At 33.8% G+C, this 21,328-nt stretch overlaps 6 protein-coding genes and 1 non-coding gene across 10 annotated transcripts; 4 read left to right on the top strand and 3 right to left on the bottom strand.

Annotated features, from left to right (window-relative positions):
- Positions 1 to 516: 516 nt before the first annotated feature.
- On the bottom strand, positions 517 to 2,279 carry LOC146930719 (uncharacterized). Of its 3 annotated transcripts, none has more exons than XM_085702195.1 (8): positions 2,132 to 2,279; positions 1,756 to 1,993; positions 1,574 to 1,661; positions 1,425 to 1,463; positions 1,215 to 1,319; positions 1,069 to 1,104; positions 916 to 963; positions 517 to 822 (listed from the first exon to the last, which is right to left on the bottom strand). In XM_085702195.1, exons 2-8 carry the CDS (start codon positions 1,974 to 1,976, stop codon positions 724 to 726), a joined length of 636 nt encoding a protein of 211 aa, XP_085558321.1. In that variant the 5' UTR covers positions 1,977 to 1,993; positions 2,132 to 2,279; the 3' UTR covers positions 517 to 723. The 3 variants fall into 3 exon arrangements, with proteins under 3 accessions (XP_085558321.1, XP_085558322.1, XP_085558320.1); XM_085702196.1 differs by having other exon boundaries at positions 2,201 to 2,279; XM_085702194.1 differs by having other exon boundaries at positions 2,249 to 2,279.
- A 2,609-nt stretch (positions 2,280 to 4,888) lies between these two features.
- Positions 4,889 to 6,755, top strand: LOC146930718 (universal stress protein PHOS32-like). Its single transcript, XM_085702193.1, has 4 exons — positions 4,889 to 5,109; positions 5,218 to 5,327; positions 5,436 to 5,554; positions 6,404 to 6,755. The coding sequence occupies exons 1-4, from the start codon at positions 4,935 to 4,937 to the stop codon at positions 6,492 to 6,494; spliced, it is 495 nt and encodes a 164-aa protein (XP_085558319.1). The 5' UTR covers positions 4,889 to 4,934; the 3' UTR covers positions 6,495 to 6,755.
- Positions 6,756 to 8,032: 1,277 nt separating this feature from the next.
- Positions 8,033 to 8,104, top strand: TRNAD-GUC (transfer RNA aspartic acid (anticodon GUC)). The gene has a single exon. It is a non-coding gene; the product is annotated as a tRNA-Asp (tRNA).
- A 66-nt stretch (positions 8,105 to 8,170) lies between these two features.
- Positions 8,171 to 9,030, top strand: LOC146930716 (uncharacterized). Its single transcript, XM_085702192.1, has one exon. It carries the CDS (start codon positions 8,333 to 8,335, stop codon positions 8,900 to 8,902), a length of 570 nt encoding a protein of 189 aa, XP_085558318.1. The 5' UTR covers positions 8,171 to 8,332; the 3' UTR covers positions 8,903 to 9,030.
- Positions 9,031 to 9,902: 872 nt separating this feature from the next.
- Positions 9,903 to 12,600, bottom strand: LOC146930715 (Pentatricopeptide repeat (PPR) superfamily protein). The gene is made up of 3 exons (XM_085702191.1): positions 12,050 to 12,600; positions 10,846 to 11,236; positions 9,903 to 10,205 (listed from the first exon to the last, which is right to left on the bottom strand). The coding sequence occupies exons 1-2, from the start codon at positions 12,443 to 12,445 to the stop codon at positions 10,847 to 10,849; spliced, it is 786 nt and encodes a 261-aa protein (XP_085558317.1). The 5' UTR covers positions 12,446 to 12,600; the 3' UTR covers positions 9,903 to 10,205; position 10,846.
- A 1,475-nt stretch (positions 12,601 to 14,075) lies between these two features.
- LOC146930714 (BTB/POZ domain-containing protein) lies at positions 14,076 to 15,479 on the bottom strand. Of its 2 annotated transcripts, none has more exons than XM_085702190.1 (4): positions 15,358 to 15,479; positions 15,128 to 15,233; positions 14,476 to 14,593; positions 14,076 to 14,375 (listed from the first exon to the last, which is right to left on the bottom strand). In XM_085702190.1, the coding sequence occupies exons 1-3, from the start codon at positions 15,467 to 15,469 to the stop codon at positions 14,515 to 14,517; spliced, it is 297 nt and encodes a 98-aa protein (XP_085558316.1). In that variant the 5' UTR covers positions 15,470 to 15,479; the 3' UTR covers positions 14,076 to 14,375; positions 14,476 to 14,514. The 2 variants fall into 2 exon arrangements, with proteins under 2 accessions (XP_085558316.1, XP_085558315.1); XM_085702189.1 differs by having other exon boundaries at positions 14,496 to 14,593.
- A 2,939-nt stretch (positions 15,480 to 18,418) lies between these two features.
- Positions 18,419 to 20,693, top strand: LOC146930713 (ras-related protein Rab11C). The gene is made up of 3 exons (XM_085702187.1): positions 18,419 to 18,619; positions 18,741 to 18,934; positions 19,900 to 20,693. Exons 2-3 carry the CDS (start codon positions 18,770 to 18,772, stop codon positions 20,380 to 20,382), a joined length of 648 nt encoding a protein of 215 aa, XP_085558313.1. The 5' UTR covers positions 18,419 to 18,619; positions 18,741 to 18,769; the 3' UTR covers positions 20,383 to 20,693.
- The last annotated feature ends 635 nt before the right edge of the window (positions 20,694 to 21,328 follow it).

Raw genomic sequence — 21,328 nt, 5'->3', positions numbered from 1 at the left:
TGCAAAAGTTTGGATGTACTGATTACTGAACACAAGCAGTTCATAATTAGATCAGTGTCCCATTATGCAATGTTACTTTACTGGTTTTGCAAATTAACTAGGAAGTTTCTTTATATCTTAACAAATGACACAGTTTGAATGCCAAAACAGTGAGCTAACATACCGAACTAGCGAGCGCAGCGAATATTACAAAACAGACCATCAGGCATAGGATCAATCGTAAAGTGCAGAACCCAATAAAAAATTAGCAACTAATCACCAGTGATCAATATTGAAGCAAAAAATCCCCCATACAAAAGTAAAGTTATAAACCTAATCCAAAATAATGTAAGTAATGAACCAAAGCATCTGGTTAAGTAGGATTTTCTCTGGTATTCATTCACAGAAGTCATTGCCCATCTAACAGATCCATCAGTTAAGAAAATTTCCCCTAGTGAACATGCAGAAAAGAAAATATAGAAAACTGAGACTGAAACCTGATAATGCATTTGGCAAGTTTAACATGATCGCAGGATATAGAAGGCAACAACACATTTTTACTAGTAGAAAATAATGTAACAGGCATTAGCAATATTCCAAGGACAGTGCGAAAAGATATTGCACAAAAACTTCAAACCCATTAAAACAGTGTTTACTGAGACATGTTCCAAACTATACAGCTTTAGCCTAAATCAAGCCGGTTCAATAGAGAAATCAAGTTTGAAGAGCACCAAAATGCTACCACTACTCCTCATCTGTTAACTCTTCCACCTCTCCTAGTGCAGGGGCTTCCTTATCATCAGATTGGCCATCCTTATCTTCCTTATCATATCCCTCCTGATCCTAAACATAAATATAGCACCAGCTTCAGAAAAGAGAGCAAAATAAATAAAAGCATATTATGAAACAAACTTAGAAGCCCAGAAGAAAACATACTTCATTTTCAGCAGTGGCAGCATTATACAAATGCATGGCCTTCTTCTCCTAAACAATTTTAACCATATCATACCATTAGATCAGCATCACATAAACATAACATTTTGCACCAAATCCAATCAAAACAGAACCAAACATTGTAATCAAACTTACTTCCTCAATCAAAGCCATCCACTTCACAGCAGCTTCCTAACCAACATAATTTTTTCAATGCATGTAACATGATCAATAATTAATCCTTAGATAAGTTAATCAAACAATACCAAACACAATTCATAGAAGCCCAAAAGAAAACATACTTTAGCAGCAGCAGCAGAAGCAGCAGCAGCAGCAGCATACAATTCCATGGCCTTCGTATATTCTGGCCTGCGTTCAAAAACTCTAACCAAAGAATGATACTTCGCCTAAACAATTTTAACCATATCATACCATTAGATCAGCATCACATAGACATAACATTTTGCACCAAATCCAATCAAAACAGAACAAAACATTGTGATCAAACTTACTTCCTCAGTCAAAGACCTCCGCTTCTCACCAGTAGCTTCCTAACCAACATAATTTTTTCAATACATGTAACATGATCAACAATTAATCCTTAGATAAGTTAATCAAACAATACCAAACACAATTCATAGAAGCCCAAAAGAAAACATACTTCATTTTCAGCATTAGATTCATTAACATTTTTCCCTTTCCCAACTTTAGCCCTTTTCGCAGTTGGTTCTTTTGAATTTGGTTTCTTCCTACAAAATTCCAAAAAAAATAAATAAACCTAAATACTAACAAAAACCAGAGTCCAACAATATTCACAGACTAAAATTGGGGGAAAAATTTCACCTCTCAGGTTTCTTCACTTCAGAAGCTTGCTCAGAATCTAAACAAAGATTTTGTTCATCTTTTTCCAATTTAGCTGCGCGAAGCTCTTCAAAAAGAGCAACATCAAATTTAGCGTCCACCATATCTTCGTACTTATATGACTCCAAGAGTGCCTCGTCCGAATATAAATTTAGAAAGCGACGACCGTATAATGGATGATCCTTCGGAAACTCCAAGTCCATGGTGGCGGCAAGGGTTTCTGAGAGAGAGAGAGAGAGAGAGAGAGAGAGAGATCAAATATAAATAAGAAGCTTAGAAACACGATAATACATATTAATAATACTAATACCAATACAAAGAATAACCGTTTTTCGACATAAATTGATTCGTTTACAACCTTAGGTTTTTCGAAATATGAAATCGAACCGATGCAGAATGAAATAGGTAAATCAAACAGAAAATATACATATGATTAAAGATTAAGCGATTGAAATTGAAGAATCAATGAAAGTACCGTAGCGGTGCAAATTCTGGATTGATTCGATGAGAAAGAAGCGAAGCACTTTTGTGTGTATTTGAAGAAGTGTCGTTTTGTTATTAAACGTCACCGTTTGATTTCTATTCTATGTGCATGTGGAGATGAAATTACCCATTAGTCCTTATATATTCAGCTATTTCTGGAGACCGGAGGAAAGAATAACGTGAAGATGTGTGTGCGGGTTGCTCATATTTGGTTAATTCCAGAGACGAAAGTTTCCATTAACATTATTTTCATGAACATGTTGCTGGTTGATGCAAAGGTTTGTGCAATTTTTCAATGTTTATTTTTAGGTTAATTGTAATTTTGTGCACTATTTTATAAGGTTATTCCGACAGTTTGGGTCGGAATCGGGTTTAAATATTCAATTTTTGGACAAGTCTATTATGGTTGGGGAAGTTTTACCTCACACTCCTACATTTATATCTTGACCCCAACATTTTACTCAAATTGCCCAATTTACCCTTCCATATAAACTAAAAATTAAACACTTTCACTTGTTCACCCCTTTTCACCCTACTCTTTCCAGAAAACATTCGCAGAAAAACAATACGTGCATTACGGAACCGTTCTTTGGTGGAAAATTTTCGGATTTTGTTTTTCTTTCACCGGAATCGACATCTGTTACCGGAAATTATTGATTGAGGACTTCTAGGTTTGCCTTTGGTTCAAAAAAATCATTTTTCAATGTTTGATTGAATCGTTTACCACTACTTGATTGAAAACTTTTCACCCCCCTCCCCTCTTATTCAAAACATATTAGAAAACTTTTCACCCCCTCCCCTAAGAGAACCTTGAATTACATTCCCCTCCCCTCTTATGTTAAAATCTACACTTTACTCCCTCGATATTTTTTTTTTATTTCTAATAATCTAGCAATAATAATAATAATAATAATAATAATAATAATAATCTAACACACTTCGAAAAAAATTGTATTACGGGTCTATTTTAATATAACAAAAAATTGAATACATATTTTTCGCTATTTTTTATTCACAATTTCATTAACATGTAGTTTTAAACCCTATTATAAAATATGAAACAACCCAAAAAAAAATTAAAATATGTAAAATCAATAGCAAAATATTTAAATTTAATTATCATTGACATTTAAATTATAAAGAAATGAATTATTTTTTCTTAAATGGTGGTTCAAAATTAAAATATATCATAAAAATATTTATTTATGTTAAATAGATTAAAGTGTAGGACATATTTAATTATTAAGAGAGGGGGTTGTAATTCAAGCATCTTATAAGGGAGGAGAGTATAAAATTTACTTTGCAAGGGAGGGGAGTGTATATTTTTACATAAGAGGGGAGGGGAGTGTAATTCAAGCATCTTTGAGGGGAGCGGAGTGTAATTTACTCAAAAATCATTGATTGAACCCCAAAAAACACGTTGATTGAATCCCGAAAATCCGCTGCTTGATTGCTTCCCAAAAATCCCAACCTTTGATATCAAAATCCTTTCTTATTTTTTCCCGTTCAGGCTACAATTAAATCTAATTTTGAAACCATTTCCGATTCAGGCTCATATAGTCATATTGTTTTTTAATTTGCTACTTTTTTAATTAATTCTTTGTTTTTTTTAATTCTAAGTTCACGTTGTGATTATGTATGGTTTCCTGTTACAAGTTTCAGGGAATTCATATCACCGGAAAGTGAGGGTGAACTCATATTAAATTGAAAGTGGGGGTAAAAAATTAATTTGTAAAATGTTAAATTCAAAAAGGGTAAAATTGGAATTCTTGATAATTTGTTGGGGTGAAAGTATATGTGTAAGGGTATAGGGTATAATTTCCTATGGTTGGACATTCGGTCGGTTTGGGTCAGAATCGGGTTCAAATACTTAATTTGGACAAGCCCATTATGGTTGGACATTCGGTTGATTTGGATTGGAATCGGTTCAAATATTCAATTTGGACAAGCCCATGAGGCCCACTTTAATGGAGGGGTGGGATTTTAATAGAGGGGACGGAAAAGGGGGAAGGGGGTATATTTTAATTAAAAATGTGTTTGGTTCACAAGAGGAGTGGAGTGGTTTTAAAATTAATTTACGATTTTATCCTTAAACCTAATTAAATATACGAAAATGCTTGTTTTTACGATTTCATAGACGGATCAAACAATAACAATGTAATCGATAACAACTTGATGTAGACGATGAATACTCACATTTCACGTTGGAGGAGGTCTGAAGCAGCGGTTGGCAACAACAAAGTAGTAGCAGGGTTGGAAGAGTGGTTTTTTACATGTAAACAAATAAGAGTGACAGATAACATAATAATAAAAGTTGTTACAATCTTTCAAAAAAAAATTTGTTATAAGGATAATATATCTAATAATAATAAAAGTTGTTACAAGTTTTTTCCTTCTCTCTCTTCTCTTCTCTCTTCTTCATTTTCTCTCTCTTCTCCCTTTTCTCTCTTCTCTTTTTTTTCTTTGTGTGACCAAAGACCACTTGTGTGGACCAGGACCACACAAGATTTTCTCCAAATTGATTGACAAGTTCCGACCATTGTAACCCACCTGGCCACTACAAACAGAAAAAGATAACCACTTTACAAAGCTGAAAGCTCATAGTCATAGGTGAATTGTGAATATATCCCTTATCTTATCACAGTTCATAACTTGTACTGTTCACCAGAAAGAAAAACATGGCGAGTGGTAGGCAAATTGGTGTAGCTTTAGATTTCTCCAAAGGAAGCAAGATCGCTCTCAAATGGGCTATCGACAATCTTCTCCGTAACGGTGATACTCTTTATATAGTTCATATCAATCATTCTCAACCCACTGAATCTCGTAATCTTCTTTGGTCAACCACTGGTTCTCGTAAGTAACCTTTTTTTTTTCATTAATCAATTTTCATAAAAAATTAATTTTTGTTGATAAGGATCATAGAATTATAATAATTTTTATGTGGGTTTTTTGTGGGTGAAGCTTTGATCCCGTTGTCGGAATTTCGTGAGAAGAACGTGGTGCACCAGTATGAAGTGGAACCTGATGCTGAGGTTTTGGACATACTTGATACTGCTTCTAGACAGAAACAGGTTTTTTTTTTTTTTTAATGTTTTAATTAATTAATGTTTGAATTTGGTTAAGTTAATGTTTTTTGTAAGATGTTTGTTGAGGTTTGACTTGAGTTGAATTGTGTATAGGTGACTGTGGTTGCGAAGGTATACTGGGGAGATGCAAGAGAGAAAATTGTTGATTCTGTTGGGGATTTGAAGCTTGATGCTTTGGTTATGGGTAGCAGAGGTTTGGGTGCTATACAAAGGTACTACTTTGGTTTGTTTTCCTCTGTGTGTGTGTGTGTGTGTGTTGAAATATGCTATTATTCAACTTAAAGTCTATTTAGATTGATTTATTTGAGCTTATCTACTAACGTAAGCTGTAAGCATTTCTGAGACTAATTGATAGAACTTATGAAAACAACTTATGACATGTTCATAAGTTGTTTTCAGCTTATTTTCATAAGCTCCTAATGATAGCCTATGAATACAATATTAATAGAACATGACTTTAGTCGGCCACATCAACGATATTTTAAAATGAATTTATAAAATTGCAAAATGTAAACAAGTTTGCCCCTTCATTAATAGAACATTTAGTATTCGTAGTGACTATAATGATATTAAGGTAGCAATGTCATGGATGCAATTGAAACCAAGTGAATAATGTTAGGGATCCATTTGATAACAAATTCAAATAGACGGAGTGAACTTTATTAACATTTTGCAATTTTAGAGATTATTTTAGAATATTGATAATGTGAAGGACTTCAAAATTCCGGGTCCAATTTGGGACTTAATCGTTTCTTATTCATCCCTTTTTTCATTTAAATTTTTTAAAGCATGATCCTTTAGCTGGTTTCATTTAGCCTTAGTGATATAATATGCATCAGAATAAGATCACATGAACTGTCAAGAAGGTTTACTAACCAATTGTGTAAACAACACTCTCAAATTAATCTTACTTGAGTTTTATAGCCTGATTCTCTTGGATGAGGGACTTGTGGGGTTTTTGTCTCCCAAAGATATTGAAACAAACAAACTTATTAATTAACAAAATGAATTGATCCACGGTGTTAATTTCTCAATGATATTTATTTTTTGGTTGATTGTAGGGTATTGCTGGGGAGTGTGTCCACTTATGTCACTTCAAATGCAAGTTGCCCTGTAACAATTGTGAAAGAATCTGTCCCTTCTACCGTCTGATATGCTGCAGCTGTGTTTGGTTGATCTTTGCAAATGACCATTCCCTCAGTTCTTACATGTACTTATTTATGGTCTACTTAAAACTTGATTATTAAGTATTCATCAAGCACTAGTTTCTCAAGACTCTATTATTAGTTTATATAAGTGCTTAAGCTAGAGCCAAAAGTGTGTTAATAATTGAGCTTTGTGATGGATCTGTTTCAAACTTGCTACCTAACATGATGGAGTGGATTGCCATGTTTAATATTTGCTTTCGGGATATTCTTCGTCTTGTTTGTTGTGTTCATCTTCAGGTGGTTTGGCTTTCTTTAACTACAACTTCATCCCTAAACTTTTCGATCAATTTAAACAATAATGATAATGTATCTTTCTTATAGCATGTACAATGCATTGTTCTTAGTCATCTAAATACAGCTATTAACAGAAGCAAGTGTTTTATAACTATTAGAGGTGAGTGAGTTGGCGTTAATATGTCAAATGAGTTTTCACAGTGGGCCAATTTTCAGTACAGTATAAAAATTAATTTCAAGGTCAAGAAGTAGTGAAAATGCAAAGAGAGGGAAATGTAACTGAAAATAGGGGAAAAAGAAAAACTCATTTCAACAATTTCATAAGAAATTTATCACAAACTTGGATCAAATTGAAATTCAAGAACAAAACTTATTTACAGAGGGAATAAATACCAAGACAGTCATTTTTATTTTTTCCATCGAGGCCTTTCACCATTGTCAAAGCTCTCTTTCTTCGCAGTCGAAAGGTGTATCATTGTATGGTCTTGTCACTCCTCGTCCATCTTACGTGTTTATGTGTGTGGGCACTTTTCTCGTAAGGGTGAGCAAGACTAAAGAAGGCATTAGGAGTGGGAAAGTCGAGCGAGAGAAGGAGGTGGAGGAGAGTGGGGAAGGGAGGTGGCGTTGGAATAAGAGAGTTATATTGTCTCCCGTTTTACTTTGTGTTATGCTTTTGATTCATTGATCATTCAATATATGCTTATCATGTAAAGAATTTGTTCCGACTTTATGGTTGTTTCACCACTTTTCGGAGGTATTGTTGGTTTGTTTTAAGGCGACTCATTAAATTGAAAAGTGTAAGTGTTCATAAAAACTCTATTAATTTCTTTTTTCAAATATGACTTTTTGGTGTACCAGAACATGTTTTAATTTGTTTTAAGAAATCATCATAATTAAGATTTTTGACACCTAAATGAGCAATGACTATACAAAGTATTCATTCCACAATCTTCATTTCTTTAGATAGGCTATAGAACTAAACTCTACTTAAATTCATAATTTTAGCTTCCAAATTCGTTCCCCTCTAAAAGAATATGTAGAGATGGAACCACAATCATCTCACACTCATTAAATATGCGGTGGATTTAATTGATAATGAAATATGTTATATGGTGTTCACCATGTTATTACCACTCGGTATTTTATGTTTTAGAAATATAAATGGGATAAAAAATTTAAATTGTGGGAAGAAGAAAATAAAAATAATAATAAATAAAAAATATAAAGTATTCAAACTTAAACACCAGAGTCGTTGTCGTATAGTGGTAAGTATTTCCGCCTGTCACGCGGACGACCCGGGTTCGATCCCCGGCAACGGCGATTTTTGTTTTTTGTTTTTGAAACTTCTCTCTCAAGTGGGTACCAAGCTTCTGCGCGACGCACTCATACATAAATGTTGCTTGCAAGCGATAGTTATACTAAGTTTGTAACTTGTAATGAATTTAACAAAACGGCACCTTCTTCTTATTATTAAAGAAAACATAAACTATTACGCTATGTTTTCTCCACCTTTTTGATTCCACCACCAGTACCACAATCTCACCGGCAATGTCTAACGTATCACTTTCACGCCGGAACCTAACAACAACCAGCATTCACATTATGGCCTTAGACGGAATCGTTAACGTGAATTCACTATTCACATTGGCACTCTTCCTCGGCATCACATCCACCAACATGAACAGCGCTCTGGTTGGAGACAACCCCGCCTGCATAGCCGGACCCTCAATCGCCGAAAGCCTCATGAAGTACCATGTGTACTCCTTCAGCTCCTTCCTTTTCTCGAGCCTCATCGCTTTGGCCATCAAAAATGTTATCAATATTAGTAAAGGTGTTGATGGAGCTGCTGCTAGAAATTACTTGGTGCAGGGTTATGCTGAACTTGCTGTGGAAGTTAATACTGTTGGTTTGAGGTTGGGAACTTTGGTTTCGGCTTTTGGATCGGTTTTCGGATGTGGGTTTTTGGTTATGGCTTTGGTTGATTTGGTGCAGATTAAGTTGGGAACTTTGGCTTGTGGGAGTCATTATACTTTGGCTGCTGTTGCTCCTTTGCTTGTTCTTGTTCCTACTGCGTTACTTATCTATGTTATTCTTGTCCTTTATGCTTTTACTCGTTAATGTTATTATTGCAATTTGCAAAAGTGTATAGATAAGTTCAAATAGTGTTTGATAAATCAAAATGAATGATGTTTATATTGTTGTTAATAATCAATGAATTAATCAAATGCATAAAATATTTTAAAGAAGAGACCGGGTCCAAATTATCCAGGAAGGTGATTAGGCCTCTTGTGTGTGACTCTCAAAGTTAGCTCAAGTTCTTTCGAATGTCTGTCTTCCCCAAATTTCAGCTTCCCAAATAATCCGATTAATTTGAGAATTTTTTTCATTCATCCAAACCAACAATTGCTGATTACATACCAAAATTTTCTTTTAGAGCAAATTCAACCATAAAACCTAAATCGGAGGCTACTTGACATGTTCTTACCGAAAATGGTGCTATAGGTGTAACGATTTCCCAATGTCTCTAATTTGGCTACCACTTGATATGGGATTGAATGCAAAACATACATTTTGATATCATTCAAGAACTACTAAGCCCGCAATAACATAGGCAAATTTCATTGACTGGGTGTTGCGAAGATTGTTGAAGAGATGAAGTACTCCCCAAATTAGCTCTTAATGATCATGCTGCCAGAATATAATGCAAATGTTCTAAATGGAATGGTTCCAGAAGAAAAGGTCCATAATAGGTTAGTAGTTTTTTATATTTAGAGATCAACAATAATAACCAAGCCTCATCCCACAAATTGATAATTCAGAGTTCAATCTAATTTAGTTTGAATTTTTTTTTCTTTTAACCATGTGAGTAGCAGTTTTACGAGTTTGCACGTAGAAATCAAATCTGTTGGCATTGTAAAGGCAAGATATGTCGACAGCTGCAAATAATTTGATTGGAGTGGAATTTGAAATGGGTACACTTCACATTTGGAAAAACGCGAGTCTGTGTTATAGCAGATCTCGAACAAGATCAATTTGGATTGACCCTGTAGATAAAATATACAAGCTGCTGTCTCATTCAACACCTTCATTATGCAAGGTTATCCATCATAAAAACTGCTGGGCAAAAAAAAATGATGACGATTTCCTTTTTCTTTCTATGACAATTTGTACATTACAGATAAGGTGGATTTCCCATTGAGTGAAGTTCAATCAGTTTCAACATTAAAGCCTTTACCTTCATCAAGTGAAGACTTAATAATAGTAAACAGTAAATGTCAATCCTAATCTACAAACTAGCCAGCACAGAACCCAGTAATGCACTCAAAACTTGAATGACAGAAGTCATAATCCACAATTACTACTTCCAAATTTGTTGCAGAATCCTGCTTCTTCCATAATGCATCATGTCTCCAAGGAGCAACTATTTATACAAAAGAGGGTATTAGAATTGTATAAAAGCATTAGTTCCTAGAAATTTGATTTGGCGAGTTATTAGGCAGGAGAAGATTAAATTTCAAACGTATGCAAAATTATAGAGCAGCTATTTTTCACATGGAAAAAGAAAAGACAACTAATCGTTGAAGCCTTTTACTTTACCAAAACTACTTTCATCCTTAAAGGCAGTACTTGCTAACACATCTAAAAACAAAAGCAGGAAAATGGCATGCTCCCGAGTCCAACATGACCACGTAACATATAAGAGGATGACAAGTGGATGCAGAGTTTAAAGACAGTATCATCTTTCTATTTTACAATGACAGAAACGGGTATCATGTCTTAAATCAATAACTTATTCTTTATTGTTGACTTCTTTTCATATGCTTTCCATACCAGCTTAACTCTACTAACTTAACTATCTTTTTATCTTTCCACTCATAAGTCACAACTCACAAGTATATCAAATATATTCACAAATTTACAATTCTGGAAGAACCTCTAAATTAAGTTCATCAATATTGTACCTTGTCTCCAAAGGGAAAAGTGAAAACAACAAAGTTTCTTAAAAATAAAACTTTGAACATGGGACAGCAGAGAGAGAGGAAGAGAGTAAGGGTTCAAACCTCAGCGTGCGCCAAATATCTCCTGTGGTGGATCATAAATACTGGAATCGGGAAAGATCTCTTCAAAATCTTGTTTCACTTTGTTTCTCAAAAGAGGATGTGGCAAAAGCCCTTTCAACAAAATTCTGAACGGCAACTCCTCTGGTGGATCTGGAGAATTCTTCATGTCCTCATATACGTTCATCGCATCTGCAGGAGATCCACTACTCAAGAAGCCCCTTATGACTTCAGTATAAGTCTGAGAATCAGGGAAGAGATTCTCCTTCCTCATGCTTTCCCATAACTGCAATACGTCGTCCATTCTTTTGGCCCTTGCCAACGCAATAATTAAGTCCTTATACAGGAATATATCAGGCTTGTACCAGTCCTGCTTTTGCATCACCTGAAACACCTGCAAATCCATTTAAGTCACTCATAAGGCAAACATTACAACCATAATTATAATAATCACCACTAGTAAAAGTCAAAACCTAATATCAACCGATAATTTCCAGAAAAAAGGGGATAGTCTGACATAAGATTTTGAGTCAACCATCAATTTAGTCCCCCCTAAATAACTCTTTCACCCATTTAGTCCTTAAACTAAATGAAAATAATAATTTGTCATTAAACTACATGAAACCCATCAAGTTGATCTATAAACTATATGAAATCCGCATCTTTAGTCAGTAGAACCTCTTCTCAATATAGAACAGAAGGGACTAAAGATTAATTCATATAGTTTAGGGACTAATATGACGAATTTCATATAGTTTAGGGACTAACTTGACGGCTTTCATATCGTTTAAAGACTACCATTTTCATATATCTTAGCGAATAAATAGAAGAGATTGATATTTTTGAGGGACTAAAATTGCTGGTTTACTAAAAAAAAAAAAAAAAAACTAAAATTAGGGTTTAAAAAAGGTTCACAGTAGCGATCTGGGCTGCCGACATCAAGGTTTTTGATGTCCTGCATACGCGATTGAGGCTGTATCAGATACATTTTGACCACGACTCTACGTAATATCAAGGACTGCGACTTAACCTCAATTTAAAAAACTGAGTGGGATTATATTTTCACATTGTTAAAACAAAGCTTATATTGAACCAACATAACAATAATCAAACCGGTTTCTCAGAATCATTACAACAAACAGGTTACAGGCAACAAACATAAAAACAGAAGGGTACAAGGATACAAAAAGAGGGAGTGAAAAGAAACCTTGAGAGCGAGAGAAACTTCTTGTTGACGCTCAAGTTCAGTGAGAACAGCAATCAAATCCATCTTCAACAACCTTAAAACATGAGTTTTGATGAACTTAGGAAGCTTTTCTTCGTCATCTTTAAACCTTTTCAACCCAGAAATCACATAGAGTGCTTCTTTACCAATGAGTTTCTTTCCTCTCCAAAGGGGACCCCTTGGTCTTCCGTCGTGGTATTCTCTAAAACCAGTCACGTTTTTGTGTTCAAATGATGTAATAAAGTGTGTTAAAGAGAATGCAGATGAAATGTCTCTGATGGGGTTGATGTTGTTTGTTGAATTTGATGTGAATTGTGTGAGGAATGCTGAGGTTAAACGATGGGTTTTCCATTTTCTAAGGATACAGCGAAGTGCCATTGCACTTCTGAAATATTGGAGCAGGGTTTAAGGTTGAGACGCGAATGAATGTAAACGTGTGAAGTGACTTACAAAACAAAAGCCATAATCGAAAACATTTTCTATATTTTGTTTTTAAAATTTGTGAAGTGACTTAAATTAACTTAAATTTTATTTGTATTAATTTTATTTATTAACAAGTGGATATAGCTTAATATAGGTGACTATTGAAATAAATAATTGTCAACATTGGAAACAATAAAAAGTGCAGAAATAATTATTTTCATTATTTTTAGAAATGAATCATTTCTAGTTGTATTGCATCTTTTCTTCATCCCAACGATTTATTTTAAGTGTCTCAAATCTTATTGTTGATAAATTAAAATAAACATGTATTTTAAAAAATGAAAATAGAAAGTATTTTAGAAAGTAATCAGACTATAAGTATGCATGCAACTCAAAATCTAAATAGCTAGTGATCAAATTTTGCAAAATTGATCCTCCCCCCTCTTGTTTATTAGTCCTTTATGTTTTTATAAGCTACTTCTTTATATGTATAGATTCCCTAAAAAAAATGTATAGATATATAGATAAATATGTGTGTGGTTATATCTAACTGTGGTTTTCGCCCAACACTGTTAGCAACATGTTGATGATATGATTGTTGATGTGTAAGGGATCAATATTAATAAAAAAGAAGACTTAATTAGTTAACCTTCTCATAAATTGGTTGTTAATAAAAAAGAAGGACTTAATTAGTTAACCTTCTCATAAATTGGTTGCTTAAAGTTCATAGTCCCCAATCATTTTCCTTGCAACAATAGCTTCAATTCAGAAAATGTTATATAGTCATTTTCTGACAAGTTTAATAGGAGAGGAGCATCTCACACAATTGAAGAATATAAACAATCAGACATCATCCGCTCAGCGTTTAGGCGTCGATGATTGTGCGGTTGTGCTCACCATCGATGATAGTGCGGTTGTTATAGTGACAGTGTGCAGCACTTCTTGCGGTGACGGTCCATAAACATGACTATATATTGGGTTTTCACGATGACAACATATAGAAGCCTTTGCTCAGCAAAGGCTTCTATATGTTGGCCAAAAACAAAAAAAACAAAAGAAGCCTTTGCTCAATTCAACATTCAGATATGGTGGCTAAAAAAGGGTGGCATCATGGTGGCAGGACTTTCAAGATACTCAGTAGTGAAAACTAGTTGAGACTCGAGAGCTATTGTAGAATATGAGATGATTCATATCTTTAGTTTATTATTGGGTTTTGGAGGCCAGATGTTGCTGAAGAGATACAATCAAGCTGCGATGAATTGTATTGTGATCTGTGAGTTTTGCGGCGAGCATATAGATGCTCTAGCAAGTTCATTAACACGCCCATTAGTTGATCGGCTAATAAAAAACATGATAGTTATTACACGTTGAAGTTTTTTATGTGTCATTTCATTGTTAAAATCAACTTTGTTGTGCTTCACTCAAAAAGAAAAGAAAAAAATCACTTCTGTCAACTTATAGAAAAAAAATTAATTTCACTCAACGTTACCATTTGTCCTGTCCTGTATTGCGAATGACATGCACCTACAGTGTCATATACTTCTCCAATGACTACCAAATCAAACATTTTTTTCACAATAAAAAAAAACCAAACAAATTGTTAACATATCACTACAAAGATTTGACATAATTAGCTACATATGTAATCAAAGTTGAATTAGAACAAAGTATGATCAACTGATGGAACCAACTAGCGAAACAGAATTACAGAAAAATCTAGACACGCATCAATCAGGTTACTCTAACAGCTGATTCTAACTATCATTTGATTACACAGATTATAGGTATATTCTAGTTGTCGCAGGTATATAGTTTACAACGGCAACAACAATGGTAGCTTATTCTTCTCCATAGCCGGACAAAGCAACAGTTCCTGCTGCATTACCTATCAAAAGGGGAAAAGAGGGAAGATTACAACTAAAAACAATTACTGTGAAAATTAAACATAACATACTGTCAGAATCCAATGAATAACAAAAACCTACTAATGAAGAGAACTATGAACCTTTGGGAAGTCAATATGCTCAAGTATGTAGATAATTGGCAGCCATCATTAACTCCAAAGTTAATTCAGGTTCAATAGGAAACTCTCTGTCCTTTCCACTAGCAAAACCAACATAAACACATCAACACTATAATTTAAATAACACTAAAATAAAATTTAGGGATTTAAAAAGCTTAACTTCTGTAAGAAAAACATAACTCTAATACCTAAAACAAACTTTTGCAACTACCACAAAAGCAATCAAGAGAAAGGTATTATAAAATGATGATGTGAATGTTTCCATGCCACGACCACGGATGCAGGCTAGCGGGTCAAGTGTAAACTAAAAATGGTAAGGTTGCTTGGTTATAATTTCAAGTCACTCAATAATTTTCAATTTTTTGTGATAACCTTCGATTCCCAAGGGAAAGTGGCCCTGGTAATCCGGAGTTGAACACTGTTTACAACGCATCTGGATTCACACAAACAATAACTTTTTTTGAGCTTAAAACAACCAAACATTCTCATTGCAATTCTATCATCTTCCAATTGCAATTCAGATTTCAGATTTCATTGTAAAGTGTATGAATGTGCATAAATTTCAGATTTTTCTCCAATTGCAATTCTAACATGAAAATAAGAAAATGAAATACCTAGCAAATTCAAGATGCCAATAAAAATACTGACAAATCTTCTCAAGAATAGTGGAACTAATCTCAGGAAAAGTCACTTGTCCGTGTTCCCTTTCAGCAAAACTACCTAACAAAAACAGATCACATCTTCAACAATCTTAACCTTATATGAATTAACGCTAATTCGTAACCCTAATTGAACTAATCGAAAAAGTATAAAAAGGTAAAGTGATAGAGGAAGAAAAACAAACCTGGAGAGGTAAGCATGTTACGAATGGTTTGTGAAACCATAGCAGCTTCTTTGTCAACGACGAATTCGAATCCATCGGAACTGATCAGTTTCACTGTTTCTTCCTTCTTCATCTTTTCTTTTGTTGTGTTCTTGAATCGTTCTGGTTATGAAAAATGGGAAATCGCGTTTTGAAACGGGTTGTTACCGGGTTTTTGGATTGAAAATGGCTGGGTTCCACTAACCCGTTCATCAATGATATGGACAGGCCCATTATTATGTTTTGGGTTTTACCTTCTACAGTATGTTTTTTCTCCAGAGAATTGCTCGGTAAAAAAAAGTCGAATATGAGCTAACTCACACATGCATTTTCAACGTGAGTTAATTCATGTAGGAGCATTTTTCAACATGAGTTAACTCACATTGAACATGAGTGAACAAAATCAGATGGGAAAAGAACAATTCTCTTTTTTCTAAAAGAATCATTCTATACTTGTAACAACATTCTGTGTATAAAAAAAAAAAATTCTACGATGCAAAAAATAAATAAACTATTTTTTTTGAGAGAATAAATAAAATATTGAACAACTAGTTATGGAAAAAATTGACAACTACTCCATCTGATCGAGTCAATAACTATTTCTTTATGATGATGATGACAAAGTTTATATATATATAAATTGTCAAAAACAAAAAAAGTCTAGTATATTTTTTTTTGAGGAAAAAAGTCTATAGTATATAACTACTAAATGCTTGGTCTTTTTATATATGATGAGAAAATGCTTGGTCTTTGAACATTTATCAAGTTGATTAGTAATGTTTGATTTACCGTTCCATAAAAAAACTCACGTTGCAAAGTTTTCAATGTCCTTTAAATTGAGTAAAAAAAAAAAAAAAACTCTTTAAATTGAACCTTCACATTTTTGGATGTTTGATGCTATTAGCCGCGTATCAAAACATGATATTAGTAGTTATCAATGAAAAAAAACATGATATTAGTTTATTATTATGTGGTCTAATCATATCAACGTTAATACATTTAATCTCATCAAAACTTTACGGTTAAACTTGTTTGGACGAAAAGAGTAATATGATGTGCGACCTCTCTCAAAACTTATTGTCTTGCACCTCATCCATCCTTCAATACAGTTGGATAAAAAAAAGAGAATAAATTTTTTTTTTTTTTAAGTTGGTTGAATAATTAAGGTGTATGGGCAATAATATAAGCTTAATACATCATTTATTCTATGAACTTGGAAAAAAAATCTCTTATATTTAGGACCAGAACGAGTATTTAAGTAAAAATATTTATTTAATTCTCTTAGTTTAGTAACAAGTACGAATATCCGCAGGCTCGGATGTCGTTAAATCTGCATCTATATCCAAAAAATAACAATTAATAGAAATATCAGTTTATTTTATATGTGGATATCCATTAAGGTATGAGCACCGTGCCCGTGATAGATTTTATTTGTGGATATCAATGGATATCAAAAATTAAGGTATGAGCACCGTGCCCGTGGTCGAGTTGAAACTTAAGCTTATTAATGGGTTGGCCTTTAAAAATATTAATTTTTTGTCATTCACATCTCATAAAAATAATAACGCTTGCATCTAACCATCATAAATTTTAACAAGAGGATCAATTATGAGGTATTGCATCACCATAATTTTTTTTTTACAAAGTAAATTTAGGATGAGGAGATGATGACCAATTCAAAGCAAGGAAGATCTTACATATGTACTTATCTTTACCTTCATCCAAAGGCACTTACAGGACTTTTGGGTCCAAAGCCTTTCGTTTTACCATAAAACCAAAGCATTGAAGTTAAGGTTGATCCGAAGTTAAAAAACATAATGTAATTATATTATATCATGGACATTCATAAAACGTCTATTTTTAAATTGATTAGGCGGATCCACTTATTCTAGTTTTTAACAAGTTAGACAAGATAAACTATTTTAGGTGGTCTAGCTCAAGACTTCAAATGACATGCTTAAATTAGATGGTATAACGAGTTGGTTGGACGAACTCAACCCATTTTACCACCTCTACTTACAAAGTATAAGTTAACTCGTTATCAACTTCATTTAATGACCTTATTTTAAAACTACCATGACAATTTTTTCTTTATACAACATGACAGAAACCATTAAAACTCACTTAGAATTGCGAGACACCATATTCAAACCTAAATAAATGGATTCCACTTAAAATTGTTGGCATTGTCTTGGGTATTGACTTGTAATTTATTTGTTCTCTTGGCTTCGTTATTATTACAACATATTGTGAACTCTTTTTGCATTCTACTTTGAGTAATGATATTTTGACATCCATTTGATGACAACTTTGTTGACAACCTTGTTTTTCTCACTTCTTATTGGTCAAAAACAATGGAGAGAGAAAAAGGAAGAGAGAGGATAACAACATCATGTGAGTATGAGAGAGAAAGTTGTCCAAAAGTTGTCAAAAAGTGATTGTCAAAATATCATTTCTCTTCTACTTTAGTACACCTTGGTCTAGTCAGGGTGTGTATTCAGTTGGGCTTCGACCCCATTTGCAACAAAAAAAAAAAGGAAGAATGTGTTTTCAGTAAATACCGTTTCATTTTGGCTTATTCAAAAAAAGAATGTGTTTTCAAATGAATAAGTGAGGTGTTCGAGGTTCAAACTTTAGTCCCTCCATATTATAATGGATTAATCATTAATTGTATGTATATTAATATTGAATATTCCAAATAACAAACTTATAGTTGTCCCTTAACATCCCTCAGTTGGTAACATTTTCCTTAATTTAAAACGATATGAAAAGAGGAAAGGAACAAAAGAGGCCAACAAAGAAAAGCGTGTAAAATCTCTGGCAATTGACACCTTGTACTTCATTCACCCACCATCCAGCTTGCCAATGCCTAGACACAGTCACCTTCATCTTCCTTGTCTTATTATACTCCATTTCAATACGACACCGTTTTTATCCAATATAAAAAAATAAACATGAAATAAAAAAATGAATTAATTAAAAACATTAATTCATGAATTAAATAATACGTTATTTAATCGCCGTTGTAAGTGCTTTCTCACTCATCGATATTTCCGTTTTCTCCAATTGGCCATTTCCACCCCTCTCTGAAAAAACCTCCACCTTCTTCTTCTTCTTCTTTTTCTCTACGGTTCGTTTTTAACCCGAACCGTTCCAAAATCCAAACCACACTCTCACATACCCGAAAACTTCATCAAACTAACCGCTGAAGAAAATTCACCAAATCAATTCAACTCTTCTCACGGTAACTTCTTTTCCTTTCGGATTCAGTTATTAGATCTATTTCTTCATTTTTAATGTTTTGATTTACGATTTTGACGTTGTGTAATTTGGATCTAAATGAATTTTGTGATTGGATCTGATAGGTTGTTAGAGATCGGAGAGGAGAAGATCGATGGCACATAGGGTGGATCATGAGTATGATTACTTGTTCAAGATCGTTTTGATCGGAGATTCTGGTGTTGGTAAATCCAACATTCTCTCTAGGTTTACAAGAAATGAGTTTTGTTTGGAGTCTAAATCTACTATTGGTGTTGAATTCGCCACCAGAACCCTTCAGGTACTTCCAATTTCTCTTTGTTGATTTCTCGATCAATACCTTTGAATGCGTGTATTTGTAACGTGTATCTTTTTCCGTTTGATCCTTGTAATAATCCTAATTTTCCAAGTTATTTAAGTATTTTTTTTTTTCTTAAGTATTTTTTTTTTCTTTTCATTTTTGGTTGATTTTTCGATTGATTAGAATTTTGAAAATTGCAACTAGTTTGTTATAGTTGAATGATTTTAGCTTCAATTGCTGTGATCAAGTGCAGAGAACTAAAATTCATGTTATCGTTGAAAAAGTATATTGATTGATGTTTAAGCTTGACTTGTTGTAACTTAATATAAATATATAGCTTTTCAAATGTAAACTCATCTTGTGTGTTTAAGCATATCAGTAACCAAATATGCTTTATTCAGAACCCCAATGGTTTGGTTGAGTGAAGTGTGACAATGTTTGTATGCACCATGTCGCCGGTTCAAGTTTCTGCTAGTACCTTTCGGGCCAGGTGAATGTAATTTTATTGGTAAACACTCACCGAAGCTTGAAGGCTTGTTTGAACTGATGGTATAAGGTGGAATGGAGTGAGATGAAATTGAATGCGATAACATCTATTTTTAAAAATCCAACTAAATTTGATTCCACCTTTTCCGGGGCCTTTTGGCTAAGATCAATGTAGTATATGTTCTTATCAGTTTTATAGTATTCCATTCCACTTCATTACACCATATATCACCATTCCAAAGGTGTTCCTTGGAGTGACATCTCATCACTCTAATTTTTTCCGTTTTAAAAAATATTACGAACTCATTGACCTCTGTTGTTATAACTTAAAACAAATATTATGATATGATGTATATCGAGAGTAAATTTTCTTTTGCCTGTGTTGGATTTTTTTAATATGCTGTTGTGCAGAGATTGTCTATGAATCCTTGTTTGTATTACAATGTTACCAATGGTTGTTTCTTTGTCTTCCTCCACAGGTAGAGGGAAAGACTGTAAAGGCACAGATTTGGGACACAGCCGGTCAGGAGCGGTACCGTGCAATTACCAGTGCCTATTACAGAGGAGCTGTTGGTGCTCTTCTTGTATATGACATTACTAAGAGGCAAACCTTTGACAATGTCAACCGGTGGCTGCGTGAATTAAGGGACCATGCGGATTCTAACATAGTGATCATGATGGCAGGAAATAAGTCTGATTTGAACCATCTTAGAGCTGTTTCGGAGGATGACGGTCAAGCATTGGCAGAGAAGGAAGGTCTCTCTTTTCTCGAGACATCTGCATTGGAAGCAACCAACATTGAGAAGGCATTCCAGACCATATTGACAGAGATTTATCATATTGTAAGCAAAAAAGCACTTGCAGCTCAGGAAGCAGCTGGTACCTCACTTCCTGGCCAAGGAACCACCATCAATGTTGCAGATTCATCTGCCAATACAAAGAGAGGCTGCTGTTCGACTTAATGTGATATTTTCAGATAAATTGTTACTAGCAGATAGTATTTTTTCCCCCCAATTCTGTTTTTGCTCCTTTCTCTTTTTATTCTTCCTTTATGGGTGAGAGATAAACATGTAGATTACATTTTACTTTATTGAGTTGCGATGAGGAAGATTGTGAAAGATTCAAAACTAGTGTTGCTAGTTTCTTTGGTTATCTCTTCCTTGATGTGATAGTTTCTTTTGAATCGATGTAATATTGGATCTGACAGATATTTGATGATATAGCTTTGGTTAATGAGAATCTGACGTTTCAGGGTGGTCTTGTAAGATTAAAATCTGCTTTCGGTTTTTGTTTATTAAATTGTTACAAGGTTACTTGAGATATTTTCACCGAATGTACGGTCATCCCCTTTGGAATGGAATATAGTATATATTTTTGGTACGATTGCAATATCTTTTTTTACCAAGACTAATTATATTGGTGCACAAATAAGGTAGTGTTGTACAATGCGCAATTGTTTTCAACCATTGGAATAAAAAGATTCATCATATCTCACTTGAACCAATTGTGGAACTTATGGATTCAATGGTTGAAACAAACTTGTGTTGATACACAGCATGCCTAGCTCACTTGTGCACCACAGAATTAGTCTGTAAATAAATTCACAAATTCATTTGCTACTTTTCAAGGTGTCTCGCTCCTCCTTAGCAAAATCAAATAGTTGAATTTTAAATAGAACTAGAAATAGCAAAACCAAATAGTTGCATTTTAAAGGGAACACGAAATATGTTGTTTGATTGAACATCAAAATGACCAAATAGCGAATAGAATAGAATGACCAAATAGCGAATAAAATGACCGAATATGTTGTTTGATACAGCTGTCTTATAAAATTGGTTATGACCTTGAAACATGGGCATTTTCAAGTACTGGTATTTCTGTTGTTCAAAGTCAAAATAGAATAGAATA

This window comes from Medicago sativa, chromosome 4, assembly GCF_051527215.1.
Source record: "Medicago sativa cultivar Bolivia chromosome 4, Bolivia_mono, whole genome shotgun sequence".
NCBI lineage: Eukaryota > Viridiplantae > Streptophyta > Magnoliopsida > Fabales > Fabaceae > Medicago > Medicago sativa.
This window is presented reverse-complemented; position numbering and strand designations above follow the sequence as displayed.